This window comes from Eleutherodactylus coqui, chromosome 4 (assembly GCF_035609145.1).
Source record: "Eleutherodactylus coqui strain aEleCoq1 chromosome 4, aEleCoq1.hap1, whole genome shotgun sequence".
In the NCBI taxonomy this organism is placed as follows: domain Eukaryota; kingdom Metazoa; phylum Chordata; class Amphibia; order Anura; family Eleutherodactylidae; genus Eleutherodactylus; species Eleutherodactylus coqui.
Window position 1 is genome coordinate 139,701,393 of NC_089840.1, and position 18,277 is coordinate 139,719,669.

At 45.8% G+C, this 18,277-nt stretch overlaps 1 protein-coding gene across 1 annotated transcript in view; it reads left to right on the forward strand.

Annotated features, from left to right (window-relative positions):
- Window positions 1-2,187: 2,187 nt before the first annotated feature.
- The window catches only part of LOC136626535 (uncharacterized), a 37,450-nt gene continuing 21,360 nt past the window's right edge, over window positions 2,188-18,277 (forward strand). Inside the window, exon 1 of the mRNA XM_066601589.1 lies at window positions 2,188-2,650. Coding sequence (XP_066457686.1) covers window positions 2,188-2,650 — 463 coding nt within the window. The remainder of the gene's footprint in view (window positions 2,651-18,277) is intronic.

The following is an 18,277-nucleotide window of genomic DNA, read 5'->3' on the forward strand; positions in this document are numbered from 1 at the left end:
CTACCAAGAGCCCAATCTGTTCCTCCATCCTTTCCACGAGACACAATTGCACGAATTCACTTCTTCCACATCAAAGAGCAACTTATGCGTGTCTCAAGAGAAATAACTACACTACCAGCCCCGTTTCAAAACATTACACTCTACGCTGACCTCTCCCAAGCTACAATAGCAGCAAGGAAGAAATTGTCTCCCATAACTTCAGCGCTTCGCAACCATGAAGTAAGATACAAATGGGGCTTCCCAACAAAAATCATCGTCACAAAGAATGGAAAAACCCATGTCATTACCACACTAGACAAGGGTCTTGAGCTTCTGGAGGAATGGAATATTCCTCGTCCAACGGAGAAGGACCAAACCCAGACCAAGAGGAACAACCAATCTCCCAAGATAGCGCAGGAGTGGAGAGATGCAACCTAGAATGCTCACGTCGCTGATCACCGACTCTATAAGAACAGGTTATACCACCATATTTCTGCAGACTTTCCCCAAGTTTGCGCAGTCTAACCCACTGCACGATTATGTTTCTGCTCTTACTTTTACCTATCCAAATGTTTGTTATTCCCCACAAGGTACCTTATTGTTTATTCTTTACAAACTGCATAGCTTTGTTACTGTTTAATGATATTTCTTGCTATGTGAAAAGGTTGTTGTCTATGCACGGTTTCCTTAGCGCAGAACCACCTCAACCAAGATGGCATTGAAAATTATATCCCTCAATGCAAAAGGCTTGAATAGCCCGTTCAAAAGATCTCTTTTGTGGAGAGAAGTTAAAAGATCAAAAGCGGAGGTGGTTTGCGTTCAGGAGTCCCACTTTCAAAAAAGTGACCCCGCCAGACTAACTAATAGGGACTTTCCCCAAGTCTTCTACGCTAATGGCCCAAAGAAAAAAGCAGGCGTTTTCATTGCAATAAAAAAAACTGTTGCTTTCCAGCTACAAAAGGAAATTCTAGACGAGAGAGGAAGATATGTGGCCTTGGTTTGTAAAATTAATAACATGATCTTCACTATAGTGAACGTCTATGCCCCAAATACTGCACAACTTGCGTTTTTAAATTATCTGTTTAAACAGATCTCGCATATAATTAAAGGCAAACTTATAATATGCGGGGACTTTAATACCATCCATAGCCCAGACTTGCACTCAACATCAAAAATAGACAGAGCTCCCCCTTACCTTTACGATTGGCTACGGAAAGAAGATCTATATGATGTGTGGAGATGTAAACACGCACCAGAGAGAGTCTTCACCTTTTTCTCCAATAGACACAACACTTACTCCCGCATCGACATGTTTCTAACAACAAAATGGCTTTTACCAATGGTAACAGAGTGCGAAATAGGAGACACCACCGGGTCAGACCATGCCCCGATTACCTTATCCCTCCGTCTATCCCATTCGCCCCAAAATGCGTTTATCTGGAGAAATAATACCTACGTCATGTCTCTTAAAAACAACTCCAATTCGGCAGAGAAAATGCTCACTGAATTCTTTGCTCTTAACTCCCACCCTTCCATCAGTCCTTCAACTCTATGGAACGCACACAAGGCTTTCGCAAGAGGTCTTTTCATTCAACAGACAGCTTATTACAATAAGCAACGTAACTTAGCCACACTTGACTTACTAACAAAAGTCTCCACCTTGGCTGCGATACACAAGGCAGACCCGTCCCTAGGAAATTTACTTCCCTTAAAAAAAGCAAGAACAGAGCTTCAAGCACACCTCTCAATAGATCACAAGAACCACATAAAAAGACTTAAAATGTATCACTATCACTCACACAATAAGGCGAGTAAACTAATGGCCAACAAAGTCGAAGCAACCAAAGCAAACTCAAGAATTCCTTATCTAATCTCTCAGACAACAAACAAAAAGATTTATAGCCCACAAGAAATCGCCGATGAATTCAGTAACTACTACAACTCACTCTACAACCTAAGCCATGATAAAAATACTCCCCAACCTAATGACCTAGCAATTGATGCATTCTTATCCACACTTTCCATTCCATCTCTCTCGCAAAGCCAAATTCAAACCTATGCCAACCTATCACGCCACAAGAAATAGAACAAACTATTCGCTCACTAAAGCCGGGCAAATCCCCTGGTCCCGATGGTTTTTCGAACGAATACCTCAAACTATTCTCTCCGGTCTTACTTCCACATATATGCGAATTTTTTAACCACATAATGTCAACGGGCAAAATCCCCCCTGAAAACTTAAAAGCAACCATAGTCATCCCCAAGGAGGGCAAGCCCCCCGAATCCACAAGCAACTTTCGCCCCATTTCTCTCCTAAATTCGGATACCAAGCTCTATGCGAAAATAATAGCCAACCAATTATTTCCTATCCTACCCCAGCTTGTTAAAAACGACCAGGTGGGCTTCACAAGAGGAAGACAGGCACCAGACGGAACAAGACGTCTGATCAACCTCATAGCCAAAACTGGTGCAGCACGAATGCCTTCTCTGCTCCTCGCTTTGGATGTGGAGAAGGCATTCGATAGGGTGCATTGGGGATACATGAGACGCGTTGTGGAACGATTCAGTTTTTCCGGACCAATTCTCACGGCGGTGACCGCCCTCTACACTACCCCATCAGCTTCGGTTCTAACTAACGGTGTTCTATCTAAACCATACCAAATCACCAATGGTACGCGCCAAGGCTGTCCCCTATCACCTCTTGTATTCTCTATGATGATGGAGCCGCTGGCGGAGGTAGTTAGGTCCAACCCACATATTGAGGGCATTCCCACAGGAACAGACACGCACAAAATAAACCTATTTGCCGACGACGTAATACTAACTCTAACAAACCCAAAAACCTCTCTCCCCCAGGTGATGTCTACCTTGCAACATTTCAGTGCCATTTCCTATTACAAAGCAAATTCCACTAAATCACAAATAATGGGCATTAACCTATCCAAAACAGATGAAAAACTGTTGAGAACAACATTCCCATTCCAATGGTGTCCTTCCTCCCTGCCTTATTTAGGCATATTCTTAACCCCCTCAGTCGCCGACCTTCCCTCAACAAACTTCTTCCCGCTAAAAATACTACTACAAAAAGAACTAGGCCGCCTGGCAAAATACGAGCCTAGCTGGATGGGCAGGGTGATTCTGTACAAAATGCTCATCCTTCCTCGCATTTTATACCTTTTCAGGACCATCCCTGTGCCCATTCCAAACTCCATATTCCTTTCATTTCACCAACAAATGAATCAATTCATATGGAGAGGAGCGAGACCCAGAGTGGCATTCTCCATCCTAAACAGACCTCTGAAATTTGGGGGTATGGGTCTTCCTAACCTACGAAACTATCACAATACTTTTCTAATTGATCAGAGCAAACACTGGTGCAACATGGAGGCGGACAAAACATGGGCTTCCACTGAATCCAATCTAACGGGCATATCCAATTGGAAGGTGTATCTTCTAGCAAACTCAATTATCCCCCAGGAAGTCCCACATCACCCCCCCTCAGTAAAAGCCACACTAAAAGCATGGAATGCACTAGGCCCAGGATCAAACCTTGACCCAAGCACATCTACAAAAATCCCACTCCCATTTCTCACACTAAAGTACTTAATTCCTGATATTTGTTTAAATAACTGGCCTCACAGAGAAACCATGAAGGTCTCAGATTTGTACCTGGACAACAAGTTACTCACCTTCCCTCAACTACAAGAAAAATTCGCAGTCCCCTCCCTGGAACACTTCACCTATTTACGTGTCTGTAACTTCCTAAGAGCTCACAAAATTACTTTCTCTACGGTACCAAATCCTTTGAACGAGTTATTAAATGCAAATATAACACTACAGAAAAAACTTTCTAAATCAATCTACACCTGTTTATCTGGCACACAAACATTCAAGAAAACAATCATTTTTCTGAACTGGGAAAGAGACCTAAACAAAAAATTCTCTCAGGAAACGTGGTGCGAGGCTATGAGATGGGCTCACAAATCTACCTCCTGCGCCTCACATTGGGGACAATATCAAAAACTCCTGACTAGATGGTACTGCTCCCCATTAAGACTGTCCCAGATGAAAAGGGAGCTGTCCCCCCTCTGCTGGAGAGGTATCGGGGGAATCGGATCATTATTCCACATATTTTGGTCATGTCCCCTCTTGCACCACTACTGGAGTAAGGTCTCACAATACATATCCAATCTTTTTCCTACGTCAGGGAAACTCAAACCCGAACTAGCCCTGCTCCTACTGGGCATAGGAAACATTCCTAGAAACCACAGAGTAATAGTGTGCCACATACTCCACACCTCACGAATACTCATAGCAAGTAAATGGAGATCTAAATATATCCCCTCCATAGAGGAAATGCAAGACGCCGTTTCTCTAAATTGTGTCCATGAAAAATGTATTGCTCTTCAAAAGGATTCTCTGGCTCAGTTCCGAAAAGACTGGGCAGGGTGGCTCCAAACAATGAAACTGCCGCCAGGGTTTGACTAACTACCAAGAGGCTCTCCATCTCCTTTCTCTCACTACTCTCCCTTCCCCATCCCCCCCCCCCCCTCTCTCTGCCCTTCCTCCAAATTCTCTAAGTCTTAGAGAATTAACTCCTGAAACAACGCCATCGCCCAACAGGGTCTCTTCTCTTCCTAATAACACATATTCACTTGGAAACCACTAAGCTAATCTTGTATGACTTTAGGACGATCAACCGATAAACTAGTTCTCAGCACGTTTTAAGGTATCTTGAAATTAAGGTTTACACTTTCCCTCGGACCTCCCTTCCCTCCCCTTTCTCTTCCCCCTTATTTCCCCCATTCCCTCCCCCCCACCAAATAAAGATGTAACATGCAATGTTTATAATTAATGTTGAAGAATTACAGTATTTATGTTTGCATAATTTGTATGTATCGAAAATGCCAATAAAAACTTATTGTTATAAAAAAAAAAAGTGCAACATTCCCCAGGAACTACTTCTGTGCATTAGAAGGCACAGCTATTACTGCAAAAAAATATGGGGCTGTGTTGGGGACACAAGTCTTAGGTATTGTTGAAATAAACTATCACCAATCTAGTCAGTAGAGGTTGGAAATCTTATTTTTGAAATTTCATTTCTTAATTCTAAACAAATTTACACATCTTCTAAAAAAAAAGTAAATGTGTTTTTGATCATTTATATGGCCATTTATTAGCCATATGTTGCAACATTTTGAGAAAGACAGAAATGTTTTGCACTTCTTGGCACCATAATTTTCTCAAATATTAGCTATTTGCTTTTTTTAGTTATATACTTGTAGAACTCAGTGTGACGAATCAAAAACACCTCACACAACATGATAGCATGCTGGAGTCCAGACCTACACTAATTTTTAGTTGCGTTGTACGGCGATTTAAGTACCTGAAGATGCATCACCCGATAATGTCATACTGAGGTCGGACTCTTGTTGTTTGGTATATCTGTCCTTCCTCTTTACAATGAGATATTTAACACTGTTGTAGTACGTGTTGTATAGAAATTATTTTGATTTTAAAACTTTCAAGTTTTTGTAACACTCACTGATCCGAGTACGGTTCCGAAACTATAGATGTATTCTATGTCAAAAGAGAAAGAAGTGGAATCCCACACTAGGAGGGCTCCTACACTACAGTGATACAGTAGACCTTAAGAACCCCAAATTGAATAAAAAGGACATCAACAGCAAAAAAGACAGAGAGCAAAAAATTCAAGGAGATGATGCTAGTGACTGTCGTCACTGGAGAGAATCTTCACTGCTGAACCCCAAAGTAGCTGCCTTCTATATACATATTCGTGTCTACACAGGGGCATAATATGTGATAGTACTACTTAACTGAGAGTATATATAAGCATTTTAGTCTTAGTATTAGTATGCAGTTTCATGATTATAATATTTTAGAGTACTTACCTTGTATAATAAAATAAAACAAGATAAGTGTTGTCATAGTTTCCAAATATCACGGATCACTACTGATGAAATTCAGGACCGTGGCCAGATGTTTGATAAACTGCCCAATCTTTGCAGTAAGAAATCTAGAAGTAAAAGTAGCGCACAGCAGCTTTGATTTGTCCCCAGCACGTAGCTTTGTACTGTAACAATAAAAATATGCCTGCATTAGAGAAAACTACCATCAGCAAATATAAAACAATAGAGCTTCAAATGGTTAGAATGATGCTTCTATGCTCAGCTTTGGGAGGGGGGTCCTTCCCTGGTTTCATATTTATTGTTCTTCCTCTTTGTGGCCAAATTGTTCCTTTTTCTGGATCTGTCATCATTTCTATTGTTGTATGTATATAACTTATATATGCAATGTTAATTCAGTCCTATAAGGTATAATCCTTTTGCTTTTTACATTAAGCAGGGGGTTGGACCCGATGACCCTTGAGGTCCCTCCCAACTCTACCATTCTATGAATTCTATGTTGAGCTTGTTAGTGAGGCTACATACATTAGCGTATTGTAGCAATATTCTGAACAATATAAATATTGTACTATTATGGTGACGACAAAGCATGTCATTTTAAGATCTAATTTAGGGTATGAGTGGAGACAGCCCCACTATGTTACTGACTTCCAATGTTCTTCACTGGAGTTCTGGAAGCTGAGAAATAAGGACTTGTTGGATGGTTCCTCACACTGGAGATCTGTCAGTTACTGGTGATACCTCAATATTGTCTTTTCCTGATTAACAAAATAGTGTCCCTGCATGGCTGAGGAGTAGAGATGAGCGAGCACCAAAATGCTCGGCTGCTCGTTACTCGGGACGAAATTATCGCGATGCTCGAGGGTTCGTTTCGAGTAACGAACCCCATTGAAGTCAATGGGCGACCCGAGCATTTTTGTATATCGCCGATGCTCGCTAAGGTTTTCATTTGTGAAAATCGGGGCAATTCAAGAAAGTGATGGGAACGACACAGAAACGGATAGGGCAGGCGAGGGGCTACATGTTGGGCTGCATCTCAAGTTCCCAGGTCCCACTATTAAGCCACAATAGCGGCAAGAGTGGGCCCCCCCCCTCCCAACAATTTTTACTTCTGAAAAGCCCTCATTAGCAATGCATACCTTAGCTAAGCACCACACTACCTCCAACAAAGCACAATCACTGCCTGCATGACACTCCGCTGCCACTTCTCCTGGGTTACATGCTGCCAATTCCCCCCCCCCCACGACCCAGTGTCCACAGCGCACACCAAACTGTCCCTGCCCAGCCTTCAGCTGCCCTCATGCCACGCCACACTCATGTCTATTTATAAGTGCGTCTGCCACAGGAAAAGCAGGCACACACTGCAGAGGGTTGGCACGGCTAGGCAGCGACCCTCTTTAAAAGGGGCGGGGCGATAGCCCACAATGCTGTACAGAAGCAATGAGAAATCCAATCCTGTGCCACCTCCATCTGGAGCTGCACACGTGGGCATAGCAATGGGGAACCTATGTGCCACACACTATTCATTCTGTCAAGGTGTCTGCACGCCCCAGTCAGACCGCGTTTTTTTATAAATAGTCACAGGCAGGTACAACTCCGCAATGGGAATTCCGTGTGCACCCACAGCATGGGTGGCTCCCTGCAACCCACCGGCGGTACATAAATATATCCCATTGCATTGCCCAACACAGCTGAGGTAGTAATGTCATGTTTAATGCTGGTGGGCTTCGGCCCACACTGCATGCCCAAGTCAGACTGGGGTTCTTTAGAAGTGGAAACAGATGCATTTACAACTCCCTGTGGACCCACAGCATGGGTGGGTGCCAGGAAGCCACCGGCGGTACATAAATATATCCCATTGCAGTGCCCATCACAGCTGAGGTAGTAATGTCATGTTAAATGCAGGTGGGCTTCGGCCCACACTGCATGCCCCAGTCAGACTGGGGTTCTTTAGAAGTGGACAGATGCAGTTACAACTCCCCGTGGACCCACAGCATGGGTGGCTCCCTGGAACCCACCGGCGGTACATAAAAATATCCCATTGCATTGCCCATCACAGCTGAGGTAGTATTGTCATGTTTAATGCAGGTGGGTTTCGGCCCACACTGCATGCCCCAGTCAGACTGGGGTTCTTTAGAAGTGGAAACAGATGCATTTACAACTCCCTGTGGACCCACAGCATGGGTGGGTGCCAGGAAGCCACCGGCGGTACATAAAAATATCCCATTGCATTGCCCAACACAGCTGAGGTAGTAATGTCATGTTTAATGCAGGTGGGCTTCGGCCCACACTGCATGCCCCAGTCAGACTGGGGTTCTTTAGAAGTGGAAACAGATGCATTTACAACTCCCTGTGGACCCACAGCATGGGTGGCTCCCTGGAACCCACCGGCGGTACATAAAAATATCCCATTGCATTGCCCATCACAGCTGAGGTAGTATTGTCATGTTTAATGCAGGTGGGTTTCGGCCCACACTGCATGCCCCAGTCAGACTGGGGCTCTTTAGAAGTGGAAACAGATGCATTTACAACTCCCTGTGGACCCACAGCATGGGTGGGTGCCAGGAAGCCACCGGCGGTACATAAATATATCCCATTGCAGTGCCCATCACAGCTGATGTTATGTCAGCTGTAATACAGGTGGGCCAAAAATTTATTGGATTACACTGTAGGCGAGGGCCCAAAAAAATTGGTGTACCAACAGTACTAATGTACCTCAGAAAAATTGCCCATGCCCAACCGAGAGGGCAGGTGAAACCCATTAATGGCTTTGGTTAATGTGGCTTAATTGGTAACTAGGCCTGGAGGCAGCCCAGTTAAAATAAAAATTGGTTGAGGTTAAAGTTTCAACGCTTTAATGAGCATTGAAACGTATAAAAATTGTTTAGAAAAATTATATGACTGAGCCTTGTGGGCCTAAGAAAAATTGCACGTTCGGCGTGATTACGTGAGGTTTCAGGAGGAGGAGGATGAATATTATACACAGATTGATGAAGCAAAAAGGTCCCCGTTTTGGATGGTGATAGAGAACGATGCTTCCATCCGCGGGTGCAGCCTACGTATTGCTTAGGTATCGCTGCTGTCCGCTGGTGGAGAAGAGAAGTCTGGGGAAATCCAGGCTTTGTTCATTTTGATGAGTGTAAGCCTGTCGGCAATGTCGGTTGACAGGCGGGTACGCTTATCCGTGATGATTCCCCCAGCCACACTAAACACGCTCTCTGACAAGACGCTAGCCGCAGGACAAGCAAGCACCTCCAGGGCATACAGCGCGAGTTCAGGCCACGTGTCCAGCTTCAACACCCAGTAGTTGTAGGGGGCAGAGGCGTCACCGAGGACGGTGCTGCAATCGGCTACGTACTCCCTCACCATCCTTTTACAGTGCTCCCGCCAACTCAGCCTTGACTGGGGACCGGTGACACAGTCTTGCTGGGGAGCCATAAAGCTGTCAAAGGCCTTAGAGGGTGTTCCCCTGCCTGCGCTGTACATGCTGCCTGATCTCTGCGCCTCCCCTGCTACCTGGGCCGCGGAACTGCACCTTCTGCCACTAGCGCTGTCGGGTGGGAAGTTTACCATCAGTTTGTCCACCAGCGCCCTGTGGGATAGCATCATTCTCGAACCCCTTTCCTCTTCAGGAATGAGAGTGCAAAGGCTCTCCTTATACTGTGGATCGAGCAGTGTGTACACCCAGTAATCCGTAGTGGCCAGAATGCGTGTAACGCGAGGGTCACGAGAAAGGCATCCTAACATGAAGTCAGCCATGTGTGCCAGGGTACCTGTACGCAACACATGGCTGTCCTCACTCGGAAGATCACTTTCAGGATCATCCTCCTCCTCCTCCTCCTCCTCCTCCTCTGGCCATACACGCTGAAAGGATGACAGGCAAGCAGCATCTGTACCCTCAGCAGTGGGCCAAGCTGTCTCTTCCCCCTCCTCCTCATGCTCCTCCCCCTCCTCCTCCTCCTCCTCTGGCCATACACGCTGAAAGGATGACAGGCAAGCAGCATCTGTACCCTCAGCAGTGGGCCAAGCTGTCTCTTCCCCCTCCTCCTCATGCTCCTCCCCCTCCTCCTCCTCCTCCTCCTCCTCCTCTGGCCATACACGCTGAAAGGATGACAGGCAAGCAGCATCTGTCCCCTCAGCAGTGGGCCAAGTTGTCTCATCCCCCTCCTCCTCATGCTCCTCCCCTTCCTCCTCAACGCGCTGAGATATAGACATGAGGTTGCTCTGACTATCCAGCGACATACTGTCTTCCCCCGCCTCCGTTTCTGATTCCAAAGCGTCTGCCTTTATGCTTTGCAGGGAACTTCTCAAGAGGCATAGCAGAGGAATGGTGACGCTAATGATTGCAGCATCCCCGCTCACCATCTGGGTAGACTCCTCAAATTTTCCAAGGACCTGGCAGATGGCTGCCTACCAGGCCCACTCTTCTGTAAATAATTGAGGAGGCTGACTCCCACTGCGGCGCGCAAGTTGGAGTTGGTATTCCACTATAGCTCTACGCTGCTCATAGAGCCTGGCCAACATGTGGAGCGTAGAGTTCCACTGTGTGGGCACGTCGCACAGCAGTCGGTGCACTGGCAGATTAAACCGATGTTGCAGGGTCCGCAGGGTGGCAGCGTGCGTGTGGGATTTGCGGAAATGTGCGCAGAGCTGGCGCACCTTTCCGAGCAGGTATGACAAGTGGGGGTAGCTTTTCAGAAAGCGCTGAACCACCAAATTAAACACATGGGCCAAGCATGGCACGTGCGTGAGGCTGCCGAGCTGCAGAGCCGCCACCAGGTTACGGCCGTTGTCACACACGACCATGCCCGATTGGAGGCTCAGCGGCGCAAGCCAGCGGTCGGTCTGCTGTGTCAGATCCTGCAGCAGTTCGTGGGCCATGTGGCTCTTCTCTCCTAAGCTGAGTAGTTTCAGCACGGCCTGCTGACGCTTGCCCACCGCTGTGCTGCCACGCCGCGTGACACCGACTGCTGGCGACGTGCTGCTGCTGCTGACACATCTTGATTGCGAGACAGAGGTTGCGTAGGAGGAGGAGGGTTTAGTGGAGGAAGCATACACCCCCGCAGATACCAGCACCGAGCTGGGGCACGCAATTCGGGGGGTGGGTAGGACGTGAGCGGTCCCAGGCTCTGACTCTGTCCCAGCCTCCACTAAATTCACCCAATGTGCCGTCAGGGAGATATAGTGGCCCTGCCCGCCTGTGCTTGTCCACGTGTCTGTTGTTAAGTGGACCTTGGCAGTAACCGCGTTGGTGAGGGCGCGTACAATGTTGCGGGAGACGTGGTCGTGAAGGGCTGGGACGGCACATCGGGAAAAGTAGTGGCGACTGGGAACCGAGTAGCGCGGGGCCGCCGCCGCCATCATGCTTTTGAAAGCCTATGTTTCCACAAGCCTATACGGCAGCATCTCTAGGCTGATCAATTTTGCAATGTGCACGTTTAACGCTTGAGCGTGCGGGTGCGTGGCGTCGTACTTGCGCTTGCGCTCAAACTGTGGCGCTAGCGACGTCTGGACGCTACGCTGAGAGACATTGCTGGATGGGGCCGAGGACAGCGGAGGTGAGGGTGTGGGTGCAGGCCAGGGGACGGTACTGCCTGTGTCCTCAGAGGGGGGTTGGATCTCAGTGGCAGGTTGGGGCACAGGGGGAGAGGCAGGGGTGCAAACCGGAGGCGGTGAACAGGCATTGTCCCACCTTGTGGGGTGCTTGGCCATCATATGCCTGCGCATGCTGGTGGTTGTGCCTCCCCAGCTGATCTTGGCGCGACAAAGGTTGCACACCACTGTTCGTCGGTCGTCAGGCGTCTCTGTGAAAAACTGCCACACCGTAGAGCACCTTGACCTCTGCAGGGTGGCATGGCGCGAGGGGGCGCTTTGGGAACCAGTTGGTGGATTATTCGGTCTGGCCCTGCCTCTACCCCTGGCCACCGCACTGGCTCGGCCTGTGCCCACACCCTGACCTGGGCCTCCGCGTCCTCGCCCGCGTCCACGTCCTATAGGCCTACCCCTACCCCTCAGCATGGTGTATTAGTAGTAGTGCAGAAACAGAACGCTGTAATTAAATGTGCCGCTTATTGACCTGTGGTTGGAGGCTGACTTCGTTTACGGAACCCCAGGAAATAATTTGGCGCACGCCTGCTGTAACACTTAGCTGGCTGCGTCTTTATTTGGAGAACTACTACCCCCAGCAGACACAGACCCAGAACACTGAGCAGAGTGACAGGCAGGCCAAATAGATTTTTTTTAAATCTTTTTTTCTAAAGGACCACTGCGTATATTCAATCTATATATGTCTTCTGGCCCTGCCTACACAATTCTGTCCCTGATGTGTGTGTGACGGAACTGCAGTGTTGCACTGTTATTAACTGCAACAGAGCGGTGATTTCAGAGCCAGGAAATAATTTGGCGCAAGCCTGCTGTAATACTTAGCTGGCTGCGTATTTATTTGGAGAACTACTACCCCCAGCAGACACAGACCCAGAAAACTGAGCAGAGTGACAGGCAGGCCAAATAGATTTTTTTCAAATATTTTTTTCTAAAGGACCACTGCATATATTCAATCTATATATGTCTTCTGGCCCTGCCTACACAATTCTGTCCCTGATGTGTGTGTCACGGAACTGCAGTGTTGCACTGTTATTAAGTGCAACAGAGTGGTGATTTCAGAGCCAGGAAATAATTTTGCGCAAGCCTGCTGTAACACTTAGCTGGCTGCGTATTTATTTGGAGAACTACAACCCGCAGCAGACACAGACCCAGAACACTGAGCAGAGTGACAGGCAGGCCAAATATTTGTTTTTCTTCAAATATTTTTTTCAAAAGGACCACTGCGTATATTCAATCTATATATGTCTTCTGGCCCTGGCTACGCAATTCTGTCCCTGATGTGTGTGTCACGGAACTGCAGTGTTGCACTGTTATTAAGTGCAACAGAGCGGTGATTTCAGAGCCAGGAAATAATTTGGCGCAAGCCTGCTGTAACACTTAGCTGGCTGCGTATTTATTTGTAGAACTACTACCCCCAGCAGACACAGACCCAGAACACTGAGCAGAGTGACAGGCAGGCCAAATATTTGTTTTTCAAAGATTTTTTTCTAAAGGACCACTGCGTATATTCAATCTATAATATATGTCTTCTGGCCCTGACTACACAATTCTGTCCCTGTAGTATTACTGCAGGGCGCAATGCTCTGCACGGCCGATATAGCAAAAAAAAAAGTGCAATACTGCTAAAAGCAGCCTCCACACTACTGCACACGGTTAGATGTGGCCCTAAGAAGGACCGTTGGGGTTCTTGAAGCCTACACTAACTCCTAACACTCTCCCTGCCTAACCACCACTTCTGTCCCTGTAGTATTACTGCAGGGCGCAATGCTCTGCACGGCCGATATAGCAAAAAAAAAAAAAAGTGCAACACTGCTAAAAGCAGCCTCCACACTACTGCACACTGTTAGATGTGTCCCTAAGAAGGACCGTTGGGGTTCTTGAAGCCTACACTAACTCCTAACGCTCTCCCTACAGCAGCTCCAACACTATAGCACTGTCCCTCAGCTATCTCACAACGCATCTGAGGCGAGCCACGGGAGGGGCCGATTTTTATACTCGGGTGACACCTGATCTCCCCAGCCACTCACAGCAGGGGGGTGGTATAGGGCTTGAACGACGCAGGGGGAAGTTGTACTGCCTTCCCTGTCTTTCAATTGGCCAGAAAAGCGCGCTAACGTCTCAGAGAGGAAACTGAAAGTAACTCGAACATCGCGTGGTACTCATTACGAGTAACGAGCATCTCGAACACGCTAATACTCGAACGAGTATCAAGCTCGGACGAGTACGTTCGCTCATCTCTACTGAGGAGTTTTCCACCCAAAGACACCAATGGTATATCTACAGGTACGAGAGAGCGGTGACACCCAATTCAATCCAGGTGAGGAGGCCAGATTGAATAGAGTAATAGCTTTCATGTTTGTGATTCTCTCTGTTGCAATCTATGGGAGTCAACAAAGCATTTGAGCAAGCAATATATTAATTGTCAGTTATGCCCCTACCAATTAATGAGTGATACCCTTAAATGGAGAAAGCTGAAGAAATATGCAATTGTAGTGTCCCAGAACATCGTTCTGGACCCCTCCAAATTGTCATACATGTTTGTCCTATGTAGATGCACTGTGCAAAGCTGTCATGTTTAATTTTCTGTATGTGTGTTGCACAGCTGCAGTTTCTGAAGGGTTAACTACACTAAAATCATTGCTGTAAGTTTGGTTGCATGTTTCTTGTACCTATCTTGCTATGTTATGTGACGTGGTGTGCATTAATCTATAAATACGGGGGATTAGGTTGGAGTTCAGATTTCCATCTTGTCTGCTGAGGAGCGCCCATCTACCATCTGAGGGTTTGCTACCACAGAGGCGCATGAGGGCACCATTAGCTCTTGTGCCACTGAAGATAGACAAAAAGGAGAGACCATCAGACCGTATATGAAGTGCATAGGAGTGAGTGAACCTAAATGTTTTCCCACAAAGTCCCAACACAAGAGAGAGCCATTGTGAGTTACTACCGCTTCAAGTGACAAGAAGTTTATACAGTTATGTAACAGTGCAGACGTCTACTAAACCTCTGAAGATAATATTGACATTTATTGATGATTTCTATGCAGTCATCTGAAGTATAGATCACCCTACAGTGGTACACCCGTAACTGACACCCACGCATGCTGAAGTCTATGAGAGCGGGGTGATCATTATAGCCATTCTGTGGCCATTGACTTTCATGTCAAGTTGCTGAATATTTACTAAGTTTTTCCTGCATTGTAAACTCTGCATACTGAAGTCTACTGTATTTCCAAGAAACGTCACTAGTAAACTTTTACCGGGCCTCCCCCGTTCCGGAGGACCCGAGATACTATACGCTTGTCCAGTGTCATTAATGCACCGATCATGAATGTCGGTGTAGGGAACGGTGGCGCCACGAACTGACAACTACTACCCCCACCATTGCCTGCCATTATAGGTAACAAGACGTGTGTATATAGTTTATTCCTCGGCCCCGTGTACAATTTCTGGCAGTCACGTAACAGGATGTATACATTTTACATAGTTGTTCACCACACAATCACCTCTCCAATCAAAGCCTCAATGTGGCACCTCATCTGGCAGATCAAAGTGTTCTTATACATAAACTTTGTTAGCTAGTTTATGCCAGTCTGCAGTGACATGTCCATTTTTTATTCAGAGAGGAATTTTTGACAGTTGTAGCAAAATTATGGTTAAAAATGTCACAAATATTGGCGCACACTTGTTTTGTTATTTTTCCACAAAGAAGTAAAGTGGACAGAGAATATACATCTCCAAATATACACAGAAATGTTAGACGACTAATGTTATTTCCGTGGATATGCAATTAATATCTTTGACGCAAAACTTCCTTTAAGAAATCATTTGTCTTAAAGGGGTTTTGTTATTAAAACAAAACCCTGTTCCCCGGCTGGGCCCTGCCTAAAATAGAAAAAAACAGAGCATACTCACCCCTCCTGGAGCTCTGGGATACAGGTGATAGCTGCCCCTAGTATCAATGGTGACTTCCTGGTAGACAGCTAAGCGGAAGCATGTGACCGCTGCGGCCAATCAAAGGCCACAGCATTACGTCTCCAACCTCCTAGCATCAGGGCGCCCAGGATATGAAAGCTGATGCTAAGAGAGCCGACTGTGATGCTGTGGCCTATGGTTGGCCATTGGTGGTGACTTGAGCCATCTACCCTGAACTCACCACCGATACAAGCGATGGATGTCAGCTGCGTCCCAAGGCTCCAGGAGAGGTGAGTATACCCTTATTTTTTATTTTAGGCAGGATCTAGCTGGGGGATGGAGTTATATTTTAATGGCAAAACCCCTTTAACCTAAAGAGCCACTAACTTGTTAGGAAACAAAACCACAGTGACCGCTGAGGTCTTTGAGCTTATTGGGTATTAAACATCATTATCTTAAATTTGACCACTTACAGCCTAAGGGCGCCTACCCACTGGCGGTTGCGATTTTCGTGCGTGAAAAACACAGCGTTTTCCGCGCGTTTTTGGCGGCATTTTCGTGGCTTTTTCGCGGCTTTTCCGTTAATTTCCATTGACATTCATAGGTGCATTAAGAGAAAAATAAGGACACATATGCAACTGACAGTTCCTACGTTAAAAATTGCAACGGACCGAAAAAAAAAACGCAAATAGACAAGAACATTCTATCCTAATTGCTCTTCAGAAAAAACGCAAAATGCAAAGGAAAAAAAATCGCAAGTGGGTAGGCGCCCTTACTCTGATATATGGCGATCTCGGTGAAGCTGAATGAGCATGTGGCTCACCTAACAATCATGGGGTCTTCGGTTACCGACCTCCACAGACAACTCTTTGATATCTCAGAACTTTTTAAGATGCAAATAACTTTAAAATATGTAAAACAGCTTAAACGACCCTCTGGGTTCTGAATACAATCCTGTCCCGGGACCAAAGGAGGGGAGTTGTATTACCTGCAGTTGTTCTTCTCCACTGCGCTTCTGATCCACCAGTTCCAGTCCTTGTTTTCAGCTGTCCAAGATGGCTAAAGCAATTTTCTACCTACCTAGTGCACACTGAGTACTCCTCTCTGATTGTCCAGTGCTGATGACGTGAGCTGCTCTGGCCAATCAGAAAACAGTTATAGGGCATTGGTAGTCTAACACTGCCAATTCATTATAGGAATTAGGTAGTTTGAAGATTGTGTTGACAATCTTAAATGGCTGAAAACAGGATCTGGAACTGGTGGAATGGAGGGAGGGCTGAGAAGAACAACTGCAGGTAATGTTTCCAGCTGCCCCTTAGGTTCCAGGACAGAATTTTGTCCTGAAAGGGTCACTTTAATAAAATCAATTCAACTGCCCTAGAATCTTTACTACTATAGGTTAATTGGTCTTGATCTGCAGATCAAGAACTTTAGTATACATATACATCACTAGTGCTGATATAAACATCAATGCAATAAAAAATATATAAATATTGAATTAAAGTTCCGTAAAATAATTACAATAAAAATTGACCGAATTACCTTCAGGTTCTATGTCTCAAGCCAGTGATGTGTACCACAACGTAGCCACAGAGGGTTTCTGAATGCTGTGTGAATTAATCCTATGTTGACAGAGGAATTTTTCAGACAGTAATAATAGATCGGAACTTTGGGCAGACAGAATAACTTTCAACTTCCCATTTACATCATATGACCTTATTACAGATTACTGAATAACGGAAACATGAAAGTTCCTATTACTTGGTTAGTATTTTGCCTTAACATTGTTCTTCATTATCATTTCAATCATTAACATCATTTTTGTTACATAATGTATAATCGATCAATAATAAGGAGATAAATATGCGCAGAGTATTTTTTTAATTCTATACATAATCAAAATTTATACTCTTAATAAATAAAACTAAATAGACGAACAATAGATTTGACTCGATCATTTAATATACTGTTTAGGTCCCATTACATGGGACAACTATTGGGCACATTTGTGCCTGGCAGCCGTCCCAGCGACTATCAGTCCTGTGCTTTTACACAGGAGCAATAGTTATTCTGTGAATAGAGACAGAATAGCCAGGAGTCGTTCCAGCTGCCTGGCGCCTTCACAGTGTACAAGCAGTCGCTCAAAGATTGAACGACTCTGGTTTACACAGTCCAACAGTCTCTTGGTTTTGAGGTGAGTCGTTTGTACACGAGGCGCCTATCGCTTGAATTCATTCTTTCCAGTGATACTTCAGGTAACAATCACCCCTTGTAGAGGTACCTTATGCTATACACAGCCTGTAGATGCTGAGTGTAATGCTTGCTTATGTATCTCTTCATGAAGGTAAAGGGGAAGTCCTATCTGGCTAACCCCTTCTCAGACTGGAGCCACGTAGATGATCAGCTGATTGCATTGAGTCCAGATCCTTTAAGAGTTTGTTTAGACCTGCTGATTTGTTGTTTGAATGAGCGAATGATGTCAGAATTCGATCTCAGGCAGCCTATTTATACTGGCAGATACATCGTTGGCTCATTCAAATAAGAAACCATTCAGTCATCACATTTGCTGTATAATTGGATGAGAACGGCTGAACAATTGGTATTTAAACCAAACGATTAGTGAATAAGCCAACGATGATTTTTATGTCAGCATAAAATGAATGCTGAATAGAGATGAGCGAGCACCAAAATGCTCGGGTGCTCGTTACTCGGGACGAAAATTTCGTGATGCTCGAGGGTTCATTTCGAATAACGAACCCCATTGAAGTCAATGGGCGACCCGAGCATTTTTGTATATCGCCGATGCTCGCTAAGGTTTCCATTTATGAAAATCTGGGCAATTCAAGAAAGTGA